Source organism: Macaca mulatta, chromosome 1, assembly GCF_049350105.2.
Source record: "Macaca mulatta isolate MMU2019108-1 chromosome 1, T2T-MMU8v2.0, whole genome shotgun sequence".
Taxonomy (NCBI): Eukaryota; Metazoa; Chordata; class Mammalia; order Primates; family Cercopithecidae; genus Macaca; species Macaca mulatta.
The window spans coordinates 232,992,879-233,009,837 of record NC_133406.1 but is presented as its reverse complement, the minus strand read 5'-3'; the positions used below and the strand labels follow the sequence as shown (position 1 = coordinate 233,009,837).

General features: G+C 44.2%; 1 protein-coding gene and 1 long non-coding RNA gene across 43 annotated transcripts in view; one reads left to right on the top strand and one right to left on the bottom strand.

Annotated features, from left to right (window-relative positions):
- The first annotated feature begins 361 nt into the window (after positions 1 to 361).
- The window catches only part of PER3 (period circadian regulator 3), a 60,789-nt gene continuing 44,191 nt past the window's right edge, over positions 362 to 16,959 (top strand). For 12 of the 42 annotated variants that reach the window (XR_001446615.3, XR_013408507.1, XR_013408510.1 and 9 more), the window contains exons 1-7: positions 362 to 443; positions 700 to 1,044; positions 1,488 to 1,633; positions 2,461 to 2,576; positions 3,801 to 4,002; positions 10,050 to 10,098; positions 14,584 to 14,732. Coding sequence is in view for 33 of the 42 variants with exons in the window: in XM_015144956.3 (XP_015000442.3) it covers positions 893 to 1,044; positions 1,488 to 1,633; positions 2,461 to 2,576; positions 3,801 to 4,002; positions 10,050 to 10,098; positions 14,584 to 14,732 (814 nt within the window). In the remaining 9 variants the exon portion in view is untranslated. Of the gene's footprint in view, positions 602 to 699; positions 1,045 to 1,487; positions 1,634 to 2,460; positions 2,577 to 2,935; positions 2,985 to 3,800; positions 4,029 to 10,049; positions 10,099 to 14,559; positions 14,733 to 16,959 lie in introns of all 42 variants that reach the window. The other 30 variants (XR_013408506.1, XM_077975571.1, XM_077975553.1 and 27 more) reach the window with 10 other exon arrangements.
- LOC144336613 (uncharacterized) lies at positions 7,016 to 16,917 on the bottom strand. The gene is made up of 3 exons (XR_013408582.1): positions 16,851 to 16,917; positions 15,775 to 15,985; positions 7,016 to 9,366 (listed from the first exon to the last, which is right to left on the bottom strand). It is a non-coding gene; the product is annotated as an uncharacterized LOC144336613 (long non-coding RNA).

Below are 16,959 nucleotides of genomic sequence, written 5' to 3'. Positions count from 1 at the left end.
GCTTCCTGGCCCTATCATTTCTGCGCTTGCCTTAGCGGCTGCGCCCCGGCGCCGTGCCAGGGTGCCGGACACTCCAGTAGCGCGGCACAGGACTGAGGCCTCTCAGGGCCACCCCGCCCCCTGCCCGCGCGCCGGCCTGCCGGGATTGGCCGAGGCCGGCCTCCGCCCGAGCCCGCGCGTTATGTAACGCGCCCCGGGGGCCCCCGCCCCCTCGCCCTGGCTTATATAACCCGGGCGCCCCGGCTCGCGCCCCGCCCCAGGGCCAATGGAGGCCCGCGGAGTCGGCCCCAACAGCCAATCGCGCGGCCCGGGGGCGGGGCCGGTCACGCGGCGGCGGGGGGCGCGGCGCCGGCTGCTGCCCGGCACGCGGCGGGCCTCGAGACTGCGCGCGGGCGGCCCAGAGGGCGAGCTGCTGCGCGCGGGGCCGAGGGCGGGGGCAGCCGGTGAGTGCGCGGCCGGGCGGGAGTTCTCGGCACCCGCGCGCGGCAGAGGAGCCAAGCGAGTGCGGCCCTCAGTACCGGGGGCTCCCGGAGCGTGGCGCTTCCGAGCCGCCCGCCTCCACAGGCCCCAGCCCTCGGCGTGCGGGAAAGTTGGGGCAGGGGTGAGGACCGCGCGGTCGGGGCGCCCCAGCCAGCTGGGCCGCTGGCGTCGGACTGTCCGTTCCACTTGTCCCTTATCACCCTTGTCTCCTCCCCACAGGCCGGACTTCTGAAAGTCGAACGAGCTCCGGGTTTTGGAAATGCTGGAGGGAGAAGCCCCTCGGAGATGAGCGTGACCCCCTGGCTCGTGGTGGCCGCCTCTTACGCCATGGCGCGGACCAGAGTGAGAAACCGGTGTCTGTTGCCGACTGCAAAGTGAGCGAGAAGAAAGCAGCGGGTTGTCCCAGCCCTACATGGAGCCCCGCGGAGACCTCGAGACGCCCCGCGGGGAACCTCCTGGCCCCGGGGGACGGGGGGCTGAGGACGAGGCCCTGGGCGAAGAATCGGGGGAGCGGTGGAGCCCCGAGTTCCATCTGCAAAGGAAATTGGCGGAGAGCAGCCACAGGTGACGCGCTGGCTTCAGGCCCAGGGCCCCATGCGTTCGTTGTCCTTCCCGGAGCAAGGAAAGGGGGACCTAAATCTTTTTGTTGTTTTGTTTCTAAGTCTGGGGGAAAGTGTAGGGGGAGACTCGGGCAACGTAGGATGAAGTGATCTGGGATACTGAAGAAAATTACCGAAGAGTATCTGGAAAGAAAAGTGGTTACAAAAGTTAGCTGAGTTGGGACTCAGGTGGATTAAGGGAAAGTAAGTGGAGAATGTTTGTCATTCACCAGTTGCTTTGCCTGAAGTTCTCCACCTGGAGGAAGCGGGGTCACCAGCCTGTGGAGTGAATGATCTGATGCCAGTAGATTACTTAGAAACCTATCTGGTTTGCAGTTTGTGTTCCCTAAACCGCAAGATGCTGTTATCTTCATAGGTGTGAAGTTGTAATTTTTTAAAATCTTCCAGTGAACAGCAAGATCGAAAAAGAGTTTCTGAAGAACTTATCATGGTTGTCCAAGAAATGAAAAAATACTTCCCCTCGGAGAGACGCAATAAACCAAGCACTCTAGATGCCCTCAACTATGCTCTCCGCTGTGTCCACAGCGTGCAAGGTAAATAAGCCAGAGAGAAATTCGATCCTACACATGCACCAGGACTCACACAAGCAGCCAGAGAAGTGATCAGTGGGGTCTTGGTCAGACAGATACTTTGAGCTTTTTCTGGTGCTTTATGGAAGATGAGCAAATCTATGCCAATTCCATTCGTGTCTTAATTTTTCACATGTGAAAGACCAGAAAAACTTTTATCTGTATAATAGTGTATAGTAACTATGCAATGTTTTGCTCATTTGTTGCAAGAGAGTAGAGTTTAGTATAAGCACATTTTGAAGGCTAACCTTTTAAAAAAACATTGTCTTCTATGGAAGTTATGGGGAAAAAAATGCATTCCACTAAATAGTTACCTTTACATGCCATACACATACTTTTAAAATGTGGTAATGATATATTAGGAATTTATTAAACTAAAAATGAACCGTTGTAAACACTTTTCTTTTTCTCTCTGACATCTCAAGGGATTTCATTAAAGCTGTATTCTCTTTAGCACAAACCTCAGTGCATCATATATGATATGTCCCTGAATGATGGAGTAGTTTCTGCTCCCCCCCAAAAAAAATTGTGTATGCATCTGAAATTTTTTGTTAGTACCTTAAATATATCTTGCTGCCTGTGATCCAGAACATGCAGAATTCATAAAATCAACTCTTAAGTTTGCACAATTATCAGTAGTTTAGGTAAAAGCAGAAAATGATCTGTTTTTGAGAAAAATGCACCGAGGTGCTCTCATCCAAAAAAAATAATCCAGCTTGATAGTGATAAAAATGGTTTCCTAAAGATACTGTTGTCACTGGACTACCTGTTTATCTCCCTGTGTTTCTTAGCAAACGGTGAGTTTTTCCAGATTCTCAGTCAAAATGGAGCACCTCAGGCAGATGTGACCATGTACAGTCTTGAGGAGCTGGCCACTATTGCTTCAGAACACACTTCCAAAAACACAGTAAGAATTCATGCATTTTGCCGTATCAACCTGGGTGACTTTTCCTAAGGACCTGCTCTAGATGTAGGTTTTTAAGAAGAATTAACAACGTTTCAGCAACCACAATTTGAGAGAAGCAAAGGAGGAACTGCTAAAGAGGCATGGTGTAGCTTCACCCTTGCCAAAGAAAACATCCAAAAGCAAAAGCAGCACATTCTGTGTGCTGTGCAGTTCAGTGACTTTGGTTATGAGGTGCTTCTAGCTCCTTAGCATTCCCGAGCTCTCTTGAATTAAGGGAAAGCAAAAATTACACTGCAGAGTAATTTCCTGCATCTTATTCTAATCTCCGAATTGTTAATTTCTATTTATATCATTCTTAGTTCCAATATCTACTACTTCAAGTTGTAACAACTGGATGTTATAGAACAGGTGAGTTGAGATGCTGTCATTTTTCATAAAATTTTGGAAGAGACCTTTAGTATATCTTTTTTTAATCTCTCTTCTTGTTTGACAGAGTAATTGAGCCTCATGTTTGGTTGATACGGTGGAGATTACTTACTTTTTTGTACAGACCTCAACATAATTGTAACTTAAAGATTCTGTAATAGTGGAACATGAGCTATCCCTACTATTATAACAGTGCTTATTTTATGGACTGGTGTGTACATAGTACTGTAATAGGTGCTATGGAGATTTTTTTTAAATAGCTTAAGAAAATATTTGTCTTTTAAGATATTTAAAATAAAGCTAGAGAGGAAAGCATGCCAATGCTAGCAAACAAACTGCGGATTATAAGTAAGTTTCATTTATGTGTAATGGAAGAAATTAGAGCAGTGATGCTTATGTAATGAGGTTTGTCACAGACAGCTTCTTAAAGAAGGCGAATCTTCAGCATGTCTTAAAGCATAGAATCTGCGTTGATGATGAGAACACCGTCCACCCAGGTGTAAGGCACAGTTTGCAGAGGAAAAGTTATGTGCCATATGTATGTTTAGTCTGCATAAAATGATCTAGTATATTTTTTGGCATAGAAATCGAACCTTCAGTAGGTGAAGTGCAGGTCTTAGGAGAATATTTAAGAAGGATGTTGGAGAAAATTCTTAGAGGAGTTTTGTTGCATTCGTAGGTTGTGCCTGTGTATTTTAAGATATTGATCATGTTAGAGATCTAGAAGAAATTTACCTTTCAGGGAATATTGCTGGCGAGTACCTCAATATTTGCATTTATTTTAAATGTTTTTCATAGGATACCTTTGTGGCAGTATTTTCATTTCTGTCTGGAAGGTTAGTGCACGTTTCTGAACAGGCTGCTTTGATCCTGAATCGTAAGAAAGATGTCCTGGCGTCTTCTCACTTTGTTGACCTGCTTGCCCCTCAAGACGTGAGGGTATTCTACGCGCACACTGCCAGAGCTCAGCTTCCCTTCTGGAACAACTGGACCCAAAGAGGTAACAGGCCCAATGTTTAGATGTCTGTCTTTCCTCATCAAGATCAGTTTCCTTCTTACAGGAATAGTACAGAAATTAACACATTATTTAGAACATGCAAACTATCTGTTTTTTCTTATTCCTGTTATAGAAAGTTATGGGATGAAAACAGCATTTTAAAACCTTCTGATAACATAAAGATTCAGTGCATTTTTTTCCATTTTGTCAGGTCTGTTTCACAGATTATATGTCATAAGTATTATTTCATTACCAGCATATCGTATAGTGATTTAGTTGCTCTGAAGGCTCTGTTTCCTTTAAGTTAAAATTAAATATTTTTCCTCTTTCATGATTTTCTTGTATGAGAGATTTTACTTTGGAGATAAAATTCGGATCATTAGGCTGGGCATGGTGCCTCACGCCTGTAATCCCAGCACTTTGAGAGGTTGAGGCAGGTGGATCACCTGAAGTCAGGAGTTCCAGACCAGCCTGGCCAACATGGTGAAACACCGTCTCTACTAAAAGTACAAAAATTAGCCGGGCATGGTAGTGCATGCCTGTAATCCCAGCTACTCGAGGGTTGAGGCACGAGAAGCGCTTGAACCCGGGAGGCAGAGGTTGCAATGAGGCAAGATCACACCATTGCACTCCAGCCTGGGTGACAAGAGTGAAACTCTGTTACTCTGTTTCTGGGAAAAAAAAAAATTTTTTTTCAGATCATTAGCTGTCTTACAGTTTTTCTTGCCCCTGAAAGTTATGAGTCTTATTACTTTGTTTTCCTTCTGGAATGCTTTTTTTCCTAATTCAAAGATACTTATTGCAATTTTCTTTGTGACATTTGGTCCTGTGGGATCTTAATTTCTTTCTTTTCAGTCATCCTTTATTATTTTATATTCTTTGTGAAGTGTCTCTTAAAGAGCTTTAAATATGTGTGTGTGTGTGTGTGTGTATATATATATATATATCAGGTTTCTCTTTGATTCCAAGCCCTTCTCTCTAATTAAAAAAAAAATTCATTGTGGTGAAAACACATATGATTTACCATATGATATAGTTTGGCTGTGTCCCCACCCAAATCTCATGTTGAATTATAACTCCCACAATTCTCATGTGTCCTGGGAGGAACCCAGTGGGAGATAATTGCATCATGGTGGCGTCTTTCCCATGCTGTTCTCATGATAGTGGATAAGTCTCATGAGATCTGATTGCTTTAAAAATGGGAATTTCCCTGCACAAGCTCTCTCTCTTTGCCTGCCACCATCCATGTAAGATGTGACTTGCCCCTCCTTGCCTTCTGCCATGATTGTGAGACCTCCCCAGCCATGTGGAACTGTAAGTCCATTAAACCTCTTTCTTTTGTAAATTGCCCAGTCTTGGGTATGTCTTTATCAGCAGCATGCAAACGGACCTAATACACCATCTTAATCATTTTTAGGCATTCACTCCATTGCTGTGAAGGATGTTTACGTTGTTGTGAAACAGATCTCCATAACTTTTTTATCTTCATATCTGAAATTCTACTATTTCTAATTTTTTACCCACTACTTCATTTAGTGAAGGATAGCTTTACGTGTTTCTTATTCCAATTATAGATTGCCCCATCTTTTAAAAATAGTTTTGCATAAGCTCTAGAAAACATGTGTGTCATCCCTGCTTGCTTCTACCTCATCTCTTTTCCCATTTTTCAAAAATATTGATTTTATTTCTCTTCCCCTTTCCTAAATATACATTTTCAACCTTTAATTGTCTGTATTTGTTTCTCTGCTTTTGTTAGCTGTTCATTCTGTAAACATTTGTTTAACAATTACTGTGGGTCAAGGACTAGTCCAGATGCAGATACAGCTGTGAACAGGACATACACAATATTGTCTGCCAGGTCTTTCCCATTTTTTCCCCAGGTATTTTTCCTTCAGCACTGCCTGTGTCTTTTCAACCTTTTCACTTTTGCTGATTACTGATTACTGGGATATTTCCCTTCTGTATTAGTCCATTCTTACGCTGCTATAAAGAACTACCTGAGACTGGGTAATTAATAAAGGAAAGAAGTTTAATTGACTCACAGTTCCACATGACTGGGGAGGCCTTGCGAAACTTACAATCATGACAGAAGGGAAAGCAAACCTGTCTTTCTACACATGATGGCAGGAAGGAGAAGAATGGGAGCCGGGTGAAGCGGGAAGCCCCTTATAAAACCATCAGATCTCATGGGAACTTATGATCCTGAGAATAGCATGGGGGAAACTGCCCCCATGATTCAATTATCTATCCCACCAGGTTCCTCCCAGCACACATGGAACTATAGTTCAAGATAAGATTTGGGTGAGACACAGCCAAACCATATCATTTTGCTCTTGAGCCTTCCCAGATCTCATGTCCTCACATTTCAAAACACAATCATGCTTTTCCAACAGTCCTCCAGTCTTAGCTCATTCCAGCATTAGCCCAAAAGTCCAAGTCCAAAGTCTCATATGTGACAAGGCAAGTCCCTTTCACCTATGAGCCTGCAAAGTCCAAAGCGAGTTAGTTGCCTCCTAGATACAATAGAGGCACAGGCATTGGGTAAATACACTCATTTCAAATGGGAGAAATTGGCCAAAACAAAGGGGCTACAGGCCCCTTGGAAGTCTGAAATCCACTGAAGCAATAATTAAAGCTCCGAAATAATCTCCTTTGACTCCATGTCTCACATCCAGGTCATGCTGGTGCAAGAGGTGGGCTCCTGCAGCCTTGGGCAGCTCTGCCCCTGTGGCTTTGCAGGGTACAGCCTCCCTTATGGCTGGTTTCATGGGCTGGCATTGAGTGTCTGTGGCTTTTCTAGGCATGCAGTGCAAGCTTTTGGTGGATCTACCTTTCTTGGATCTGAAGCATGGTGACCCTCTTCTCACAGCTCCACTAGGGAGTCTCCCATTGAAGACTGTGTGGGCTCCAAACCCAAATTTCCCTTACACATCTGTCTTAGCAGAGGTTCTCTATGAGGGCTCCGCCCCTGTAGCAGACTTCTGCCTGGACATCCAGGCATTTCCATACATCCTCTGAAGTCTAGGCAGAGGTTTCCAAACCTCAGTTCTTGTCTTCTGCACACCTGCAGTACCAACACCATATGGAAGCTGCCAAGGAATAGGGCTTTCACTCTCTGAAGCTATAACCTGAGCTGTACCTTGGTCCCTTTTAGCCACGGCTGGAGCTGAAGCAGCTGGAATGGAGGGCACAATGTCCCAAGGTTGCACAGAGCAGTGGGGACCTGGACCAGGCCCAGAAAACCATTTTTTCCCTCCTAGGCCTCAGCCTGTGATGGGAGGGGCTGCTGTGAAGTCTCTGACATGTCCTGAAGACATTTTCCCCATTAACTTGGTGATTAACATTTGGCTTCTTGTTACTTATGCAAATTTCTGCAGCAGGCTTGAATTTCTCCCCAGAAAATGGGTTTTTCTTTTCCATCACAGCTTCAGGCTACAGATTTTCCAAGTTCTTATGCTCTGCTTCCTCTTGAATGCTTTACCATTTAGAAATTTCTTCCATCAGATACCCTAAATCATCTCTCTCAAGTTTGAAGCTCCACAGATCTCTAGGACAGGGGCAAAAGTTGCCAGTCTCTTTGCATGGCAAAAGTGTCCTTTACTCCAGTCCCAACAAGTTCCTCATTTCTATCTGAGACCACCTCAGCCTGCATTTCATTGTCCATGTCACTATCAGCATTTTGGTCAAAGCCATTCAACAAGTACTCTAGGAAGTTCCAGACTTTCCCACATTTTCTTGTCTTCTTCTGAGCACTCCAAACTGTTTCAGCCTGTTATCCAGTTCCAAAGTCACTTCCGTATTTTTGGGTATCTGTGGCAGCACCCCACTTTGCAGTACAAGTTTACGGTATTAGTCCATTCTCATGCTGCTAATAAAGACATACCAAGACTGGGTAATTTATAAAGGAAAGAGTTTTAATTGACTCAGTTCAGCATGGCTGGGGAGTCCTCAGGAAACTTACAATCATGGCAGAAGGGGCCATGTCCTTCACGTGGCAGCAGCAAGGAGAAGTACCAAGCAAAAGGGAGAAAAGCCCCATACAAAACCATCAGATCTCATGAGAACTCACTGTCACCAGAACAGGGTGAGGGCAACCACCCCCATGATTCAGTTACCTCCCACCACGTCCCTCCCTTGACATGTGGGGATTATGGGAACTACAATTCAAGATGAGATTTGGGTGGGGATACAGCCAAACCATATCACTTTTTATGTAAAATATTAGTATGCCCTGAAATAATTCTTTTGGATCTCAGAATTCACTTATGCCATAAGGCATGATGTAATTCTAGTTTACTCTTTATATTGTACTTTTGCCTTATAAATCTCAAGGATTGATACTCTTACTGAGAGCAGTTGGTTAACGCCACCCCCTTTCTAGGCTATGCCTGCGTTACCTCCTTCGATTCCTTGCTTTGAGCACACAGAACATCAAGAGGACTTAGGAAGCAATCCACTCAGCTGTTGTCAGCCTATGGTCCCATATTAGAATATGTTTTTGTTTAACATGTCTTGTACAAACCTCTTAGAAGGATCTGACCATTACTTCAGAGCACGCTTTTAGAAACAAGCATCACATATTTACAGCGTAGGAATGGAAATGCATCATGGGCTCATGTCTGCTGTCTTAGATCACGTAGTCTGGCTTTCAGTGGTCCAGGACTTCTAGTGAGTGCAGTTGGAGTTCAGGCGTCTGGTGTGATGAATAAATGGTATAAGCAAACTGACCTCATAGTAAAGGCTGTTTTCTGTAGAAGATTATACCAATCTTCAGTGTTTTATTAATGCTTTCTGATTCTTCTATGATTGTTTCTTAGGAGTATGAAGACCTGGGCTGCTTATTCAATATTTTGGTTCTTTTGGATTCTCACTGTTTATGCTGCCTTCAGTGTATATTTTTTGAACATCTCACAGTTTTCCATGGTTCCTATAACTGGGGACTTCTTGTTTCAGTGAACAAATGCCCAAAAGATATTTAGGAAGGTCTAATCAGAGGAAGTAACATACAGTCAACAAACACTGGGCAGAAATTTCAGCCCCCTCATCTGCCTCTAAGGCAAATTTAGACATTTCTGAATTACCACCTCATAAATCAATAAAATTGATGCAGAAATCAACAGAATGGCTAGGAAATCATTGGCATGAGGGTTGTAAGAAAACACTAAGAAAACTCTGAAGATTGGTACAGTTTTCTGGAGGTTTATCTGTACACAATAAAGTCATAAAACGATTCTATCATTTAACCTAGGAACACAACTTTTTGAAATTTATCCAAGGAAAGAGCTTAAAGAAAAAAAGAAAGTTATATGTCATATAGCTAAAAAGCTGAAAATAGTCTGAATTCCCAATTTTTTAGAACGGTCCAGACTAGGCTGGGCACAGTGGCTCACACCTGTAATCCCAGCACTTTGGGAGGCCGAGGCGGGCGGATCACGAGGTCAGGAGATCGAGACCATCCTGGCTAACACGGTGAAACCCTGTCTCTACTACAAATACAAAAAATTAGGTGGGCGTGGTGGCAGGCGCCTGTAGTCCCAGCTACTCAGGAGGCTGAGGCAGGAGAATGGCGTGAACCCGGGAGGCGGAGCTTGCAGCGAGCCGAGATCACACCACTGCGCTCCAGCCTGGACAACAGAGCGAGTCTCTGTCTCAAAAAAAGAAAGGTCCAGACTATTACAATGGAATGGCATATTACCACCAGAATAATTATGTCCAAGGATCATTACATTGACCTTTGAGATAATGAACATGGGCAGTTTGGGAATTATGGAAAGTAATAAGGGGAAGAGATAAAACCGATTCTCACTGTTATACCTGAGGCTCACGGTTCCAGTACCAAAGCCAACACTAGTATTTCCCAGTACTAGAATTGGGAAATACTAGGATGTGACTGGATCTCAAAATGAAGGAAGAGGGTTCCATTTTAATCAAGGAGACCTCTCTCTCTTTTTTAAAAAATAGTTTGTTGTTTGGTAATGGTACGACATTGTTTCACTGAGAAGGACTTGGCTAAGAGGGAGTGACTGACCAGGCATCTATCTTTCTCGCAGCTCCACGGTATGAATGTGCTCCAGTGAAACCTTTTTTCTGCAGGATCCGGTAAGTATAGTGGCTCGTGGAAGCCAGAAACAGTGGATTATGCTCTGAGTTTATTTTGCAGTTAGTTTGATTCTTATGTATTCAGCTCACTTCTGTTACAAGATACAAAAAATAAGACTTGTTTCTTGCCACAAGGAGTTCATTTTTGATTGAGAAGAGACATGCTCATGAGAAAACTAGATAAATAATGCAATAGGAGACCGGGCACAGTGGCTCACACCTGTAATCCCAGCCCTTTGGGAGGCAGAGGTGGGCGGATTACAAGGTCAAGAGGTCGTGACCATCCCTGGCTAACATGGTGAAACGGAGTCTCTACTAAAAATACAAAAATTAGCCAGGCGTGGTGGTGCACGCCTGTAGTCCCAGCTACTTGGGAGGCTGAGGCAGGATAATCACTTGAACCTGGGAGGTGGAGGTTGCAGTGAGCTGAGATGGCATCATTGCACTCCAGCCTGGTGACAGAGTGAGACTCTGTCTCAAAAAAAAAAAATAATAATAATAATAATAATAATGCAATAGGAAAAAAGTCTAGGAAAATCTTAACTCTGGGAGCATACGTGTAAGAGTCGCTAGATGTGAAGTACACTAAAATGACCGTTGTTTTGGGCTCTTTTTTGTTTGCTTTTTGTTTTTCAGTCACATTTAAAATTAATTTTTGAAATTTTTAATAGCTTTAAAGAAAGCAAGAGATTTATATTTGTGAGAAGGATTTAAAAGATCTAGAGACAGTGAACCAGAAGAAAATAGATGAAACTTTTAACAGTGGTTGATTGCTAGTGGGAATTACTACTGAATTTTTTTATCTTTTAAATTTGCTGCAATATATTATTAGTGTTCCCTTTATGTTACATACATAATATATGTAATACATATATATATTCTGTTACATATTATGTATATAAGATGACAATAACATATTATGTTCTTTCATAATAAGAAGAGCAAGTATTTTAAAAGGACATTGTGATTGCCGGTTTTAGTATTGAAGTTACTAAATGCTCTAGATGTTTAGAGAGAAGAAAAACCCTCATGGTGAAATAGTCTAATATTTCAATACTCCATGGAGTTGGGAGACTTGAACTCATAGGATCTGGATGCTTGGGAGGGACGGCCTGAGGAAGGGCGCAGCAGTGAGAGGAGCTGTGTTGTTCCAATGGGTCATTCACAAGTGAGTTGTATGAAGATCTTAGAACAGTTCCTGCCTCCTAATAAGTGCCATGTGTGTTTCCGATGTTAATAAATATTTTGGGGTGCTTTCTCTGAGCCAGGCACTTTGTCAGTGCTGGGATCCAGAGTTCTTGCCTCATGTACCTTAAATTTTGTGAGGAGGAGACCAATAATAAACACATATTCAAATGCCTATGTGTTGGCTCGTGATAAGTTGTGTGTAGACAGCAAAGCAAAGAGCGGGAGTTCTGGGAAGTGGGAGATTGCTGTTGTATTAAGGGTGATCCAGGAACTCTTAGGAAGCCTAATTGGAAACAGCGACCAGAAGGAGGACAGAGGGTGAGCCACACCAGTATCTGAGTTGTGGCAATTGTCTGAGAAAGTGTGTTCCAGGCAAAGGGAGCAGCAGGCACAGAGGCCCTTGGGGTGGGCCATGCCTGGCCTGTGGGAGGAGTGACATGGAGCTGCTGTGGCCAGAGTGGTGGAAGGAGCGAGGATGGAAGAAGACAGGGAAGCACGGGCCACAGCACAGGGAGCTGTGACTTCTGCACGAAGTGTTTTATTTCAGTTTATCCCTTAATTATTTTCAAAATGTTTTTCTTTGGGAATTTTCAAACATAACACAAAAGAAGAAAAGATAATGTAATAAACTGCTACGGTCTCATCACCCAGCTTTTTAAGAATTTGAAACCTGGCCAGTCTGGTGTCATCTCTGCCAGCACCAATTCCTTAACCCCCTCTTCCCAAGTTACCAGGCAGCGTAGCTCAGATCTCGTCTGATTTCCTCCGTCAATATTTCAGAGTGTCATTCTAAGAGAGAAAGTTCTCATTCATGTTTTAGGGCTCAAAATGGTCGCATCTTAGGCCAGTAGGAATCCCTTTGGGTTGGCCCCTGTACCCTTGTGAGAGTGCCCCATGGTCTTTGACAGCTTCCATTGTTTTAAGCATGAGATGCCCTAGGCTCATTTTAGACATTCCTTAACCCAGACGTGGCCTCAGTCATTTCTCTAAGGATCCTGGTTCCTTGTGGTGGGAAATGGCATCCATGTTTGGAGGCCCAATCTGGGTGATAGGGATGGTTGCTGCTACGGGTTGTCATTTCTTCTAGGAATTTTCAGTGAATGGAGGTAGGAAGCATTCATTTCAGTTTCCTTTTTTTTTTTTTTTTTTTTTTTGGTGACAGGATTTCACTGTGTCCCCCCAAGCTGGAATGCAGTGGCACAATCTCTGTTCACTGCAACCTCTGCCTCCTGGGTTCCGACGATTCTCCTACCTCAGCCTCCCGAGTAGCTGGGACTATAGGCATGCACCACCACAGCTAATTTTTGTATTTATTGTAGAGACAGGGTTTCTCCATGTTGGCCAGGCTGGTCTTGAACTCCTGACCTCAAGTGATCCAACCTCCTTGACCTCCCAAAGTGTTGGGATTACAGGCGTGAGCCACCGTGCCTGGCCCAGAAACAGTTTCCATTATGAAAGGCTGGTGTTGGCTGTAGTGTTGAAGAGACTTTGGAGGGGGAAGAGGGGAGGCAGGGAGGGGAGTTGGAGGCTGTTACAGAGGTACAGGGTATAGGCCAGCATGCCGGGGGAGGTAGAAATAGTTGTATATTCTGGATATTTTTTACATTTGATCTTAGCCAAAAGGCTGAGAAGAGATATTCTGGATATTTTTTAAGAGCTAATTACCAGAATTTTATTAATGGGTTATATTTGGAGTGAGTGTGAAATAAGAGTCAAGGATAACACCAGGAGTTTTGGGCTGGAGTTACCATTTATTGAGGCAGACGAAATTCTAGGAAAAGCAACTTCCTCAGGGAGGAGGGAAAGAATGTGGTGCTTAGTTTTAGATAAGCTAAGTTTGAGATTCCTGTTGAATATCTAAGTTGAGACTCTGAGAGTCTGGAGTTAAGGAAAACTTCCAGGCTAGAGGTAGATATTTGGGTCATCAGCATGTAAATGGCATTTAAAACCCTTGGGCTGGATGAACCTGAAAAATGCATTCGCGGATGTGGAGGGAAGCCGGAAGGTGTGAGCATGGATGTGGGTCAGCAGCACCGGGACACAGCTCACTTCCCGATGATTCTCTTTTCTTAGTGAAATGGGAAGCAAGGTCATCAGTTGAGGGTGCAGAGTGGAAGAAGATTCTGGAGTGTGTGGGAGAAGAGAAAGAGCAAGGTGGGGCCGAGTGCGGTGGCTCACACCTGTAATCTCAGCACTTTGGGAGGCCGAGGCAGGCGGATCACCTGAGGTCAGGAGTTTGAGACCAGCCTGATCAACATGTTGAAACCCCATCTCTACTAAAAATACAAAAATCACCTGGGCGTGGTGGCGCCCACCTGTAATCCCAGCTACTCAGGAGGCTGGGTACTCCTGGGTAGGAGGTGGGGGTTGCAGTGAGCCGAGATTGTGCTGTTGCATTCCAGCCTGGGCGATAGAGCAAGACTCTTGTCTTTAAAAAAAAAAAAAAAAAAAAAGTGAAGGGGAAGTAGGAACAGACTAGAGAATCTCTGGCAGCACTAAAGACCCCCTTAGGATTGGCAGTCACACCTTTACGTGCTGGCAAGAGAGTAAACAGGTGATTGGTAAAAATTGGGGAGTGTGAATTCAGTCTTGGGCTTTTTGACTTCTAGGTGAAGTGGCATCTCCCAGTAGAAGCGTCTGCTGGGCAGCTGTGATCTTTGAGGTGATCAGTCAGAGCCGCCCCTGCCGAGAGGTTCTTTGTGAGGAGTGGAAAGGAGCGCGCCCTCTGGGCCAGGGACAGGGCTTGCTGAGCTTGGTTTTAGCCTCAACTTTTTCTTTCCTTCTCAGCTAAATGCCTTTATGGATGGAGCGCCTGACCTCATGCAAGGGCCCTCATCACTGAAGCTGGAGACAAAATTGGTTCTTAGAGAGTGTAGAAAGGGACGACTGAGAACTAGCCCCAGGGCATGATTGCAGGGGACCCTGTTTTCTCTCTTGTGACACCTGATGTAGATATGTGAGATGAGACGATTATGCTTGTCCCTCTTCATAGCAGAAGGGGAAAAGTCAAACTGGGAATTCAGTGCATAGAGGCTAGGAGAAAAGTCATGAAACCACTAATTCTGTTTTTACACTCACAGTAATCTAAGCCAGCTCTTTACACAACCTCTTACTTGTTGAATAATATAGAAAATTTAAGCTACCATATTCTGTCTTTTGAAAACAAACATGTTTAAACGTTTTAGATGTGGGTATGTCTCTCTTGGAAATTACCAATAAAACGTTTCTCCCAGCCTTGTTTTGCCATGGGCCAGTAGCGTGCATCAGGACCAGCACTAATATCTTTAATCTCCTCAGTGGAGGTGAAGACAGAAAGCAAGAGAAGCGTCACTCCCCATTCCGGATCATCCCCTATCTGATTTATGTACATCGCCCTGGCCAGCCAGAATCGGAATCGGAACCTTGCTGTCTCACTGTGGTTGAAAAGATTCACTCTGGTTATGAAGGTAAATCAGTAGATAAGATGCAGAGATGTCAGCAATCAGATAGGAACATGGGAAAGTCCGTTTACGTCAGTCATAGAACAACAAAAGAGCTCTTGGGTCTCCAGTTTGACCCTTAACCTCTTCAGGCGTTTGAAGCTGGTTTTCATTGATGTGTCTGTTTACTGACTTTTGGCTTCTTGTATGTCATTGCCTTCATGGTCAGCATGGCTGAACAAATGGTCTCAGCACAGGATTTGGTGACAGATACAGTCTTCTAGTCCTCCCTCTGCTGGTGACCTTTTGCTTGTGCAGTGTGGCCTTTTGCTTGTGTTGTGTGAAATAAGAGTGCTGAAATTGTTTCCCAGAGAGGCTACAAGAGTGATTTTGTTTTTGAAGTGTTTTGAAACTCCCTGAGTAAAACGTATATTTTATCTTTTACGAGCAGAACTATATTTTTAAATGAATATATCATGCATATATCAATACATAGGCAGTTTCCATGTATTACTGAAAAGTCAGTTCAGATGTAAAATGACATATGCTTTCCTACAAATTACCATCCTATGTAACAGTCATACAATAAAAACCACAGGGCTTATGAGAAAAATGGGTTTAGGAGCACAAAACTCAAAAAGTTGCATATTAAAAATAAGACAAATGGAACAAAAATGATAATCATTTCATACCTGTTAAATGATTAGGAAATATACAAACACTACAATAAATATGGGTCATAGCACAGGATGGACTGAGGTAGCAGGTAGATGTTTGAGGTGTGTGTGCATGTTTTTGTGTATTCTTTTTTTGTTGTTGTTTTGCTTTGTTTTGAGACAGGGTTTTGCTCTGTCACTTAGGCTGGAGTGCAGTGTATGATCATGGTTCATTGCAGCCTCAGACTCCCGGGCTTAAGTGATCCTCCCGCCCCAGCCTCCAGGGTAGTTAGGACCACAGGCACGCACCATCACGCCCAACTAATCTTATTTATTTTTGTACAGACAGGGTCACACTATGTTGCCCAGGCTGGTCTCGAACTCCTGGGCTCTAGTGATCCTCCTGCCTTGGCCTCCTAAAGTGCTGGGATTATAGATGTCAACCATCACACTTGTTTTTGTGTTATTTGTAAGTGGTTCCTTTCAACTGGATGCTGTTTTCTGCATTCACTTAAGGTTTCTTGAAAATAAAATAGTGCACAAGCAAATGAGATATTAGCACTTGCTCAGATTGTTCCCTAATATATCAATCACTTATTTTTTTTTTTTTTCTTGAGTCTTGCTCTGTTCCTCAGGCTGGAGTGCAGTGGCGTGATCTCGGTTCACTGCAACCTCTGCCTCCCAGGTTCAAGCAATTTTCATGCTTCAGCCTCCCGAGTAGCTGGGATTACAGGCGCCCACCACCACACCCTGCTAATTTTTGTATTTTTAGTAGAGGCAGGGTTTTACCATGTTGGCCAGGCTGCTCTCAAATTCCTGACCTCAAGTAATCGGCCTGCCTCGGCTTCCCAAAGTGCTGGGATTACAGGCGTGAGCCACCAAGCCTGGCCCCACTTCATTTTTTTTTTTTTTTTGGAGACGGAGTCTCGCTCTGTCGCCCAGGTTGGAGTGCAGTGGCCGGATCTCAGCTCACTGCAAGCTCCGCCTCCCGGGTCTACGCCATTCTCCTGCCTCAGCCTCCTGAGTAGCTGGGACTACAGGCGCCCGCCACCTCGCCCGGCTAGTTTTTTGTATTTTTTAGTAGAGACGGGGTTTCACTGTGTTAGCCAGGATGGTCTCGATCTCCTGACCTCGTGATCCGCCCGTCTCGGCCTCCCAAAGTGCTGGGATTACAGGCTTGAGCCACCGCGCCCGGCCCCCACTTCATTATTAAAGCAAGCATTAGACTAGAACTGGCCATACCAATTTTATTACACTAAGAATATCCATATGGTACTAAATAACATTTGTAGTATTTTTGTTTGTTTAGTTATATGCAGCTACTAAATCTGATTAAACTTTTTAGTCACTCCAGTTTTAACCATTAAATTATTCGTGATGAGCCAGGTGTGGTGGCAGGTGCCTGTAATCCCAGCTACTTGGGAGGCTGAGTCATGAGAATCACTTGAACCTGGGAGGTGGAGGTTGCAAGGAGCCGAGATCGTGCCACTGTACTCCAACCTGGGGGACAGAGTGAGACTGCCTCCAAAAAAAAAAAAAAAAGAGAAAACTATTTAATGTGCACATTCTTTCTCTCTGTGTTTAAAATTGACTTTAAT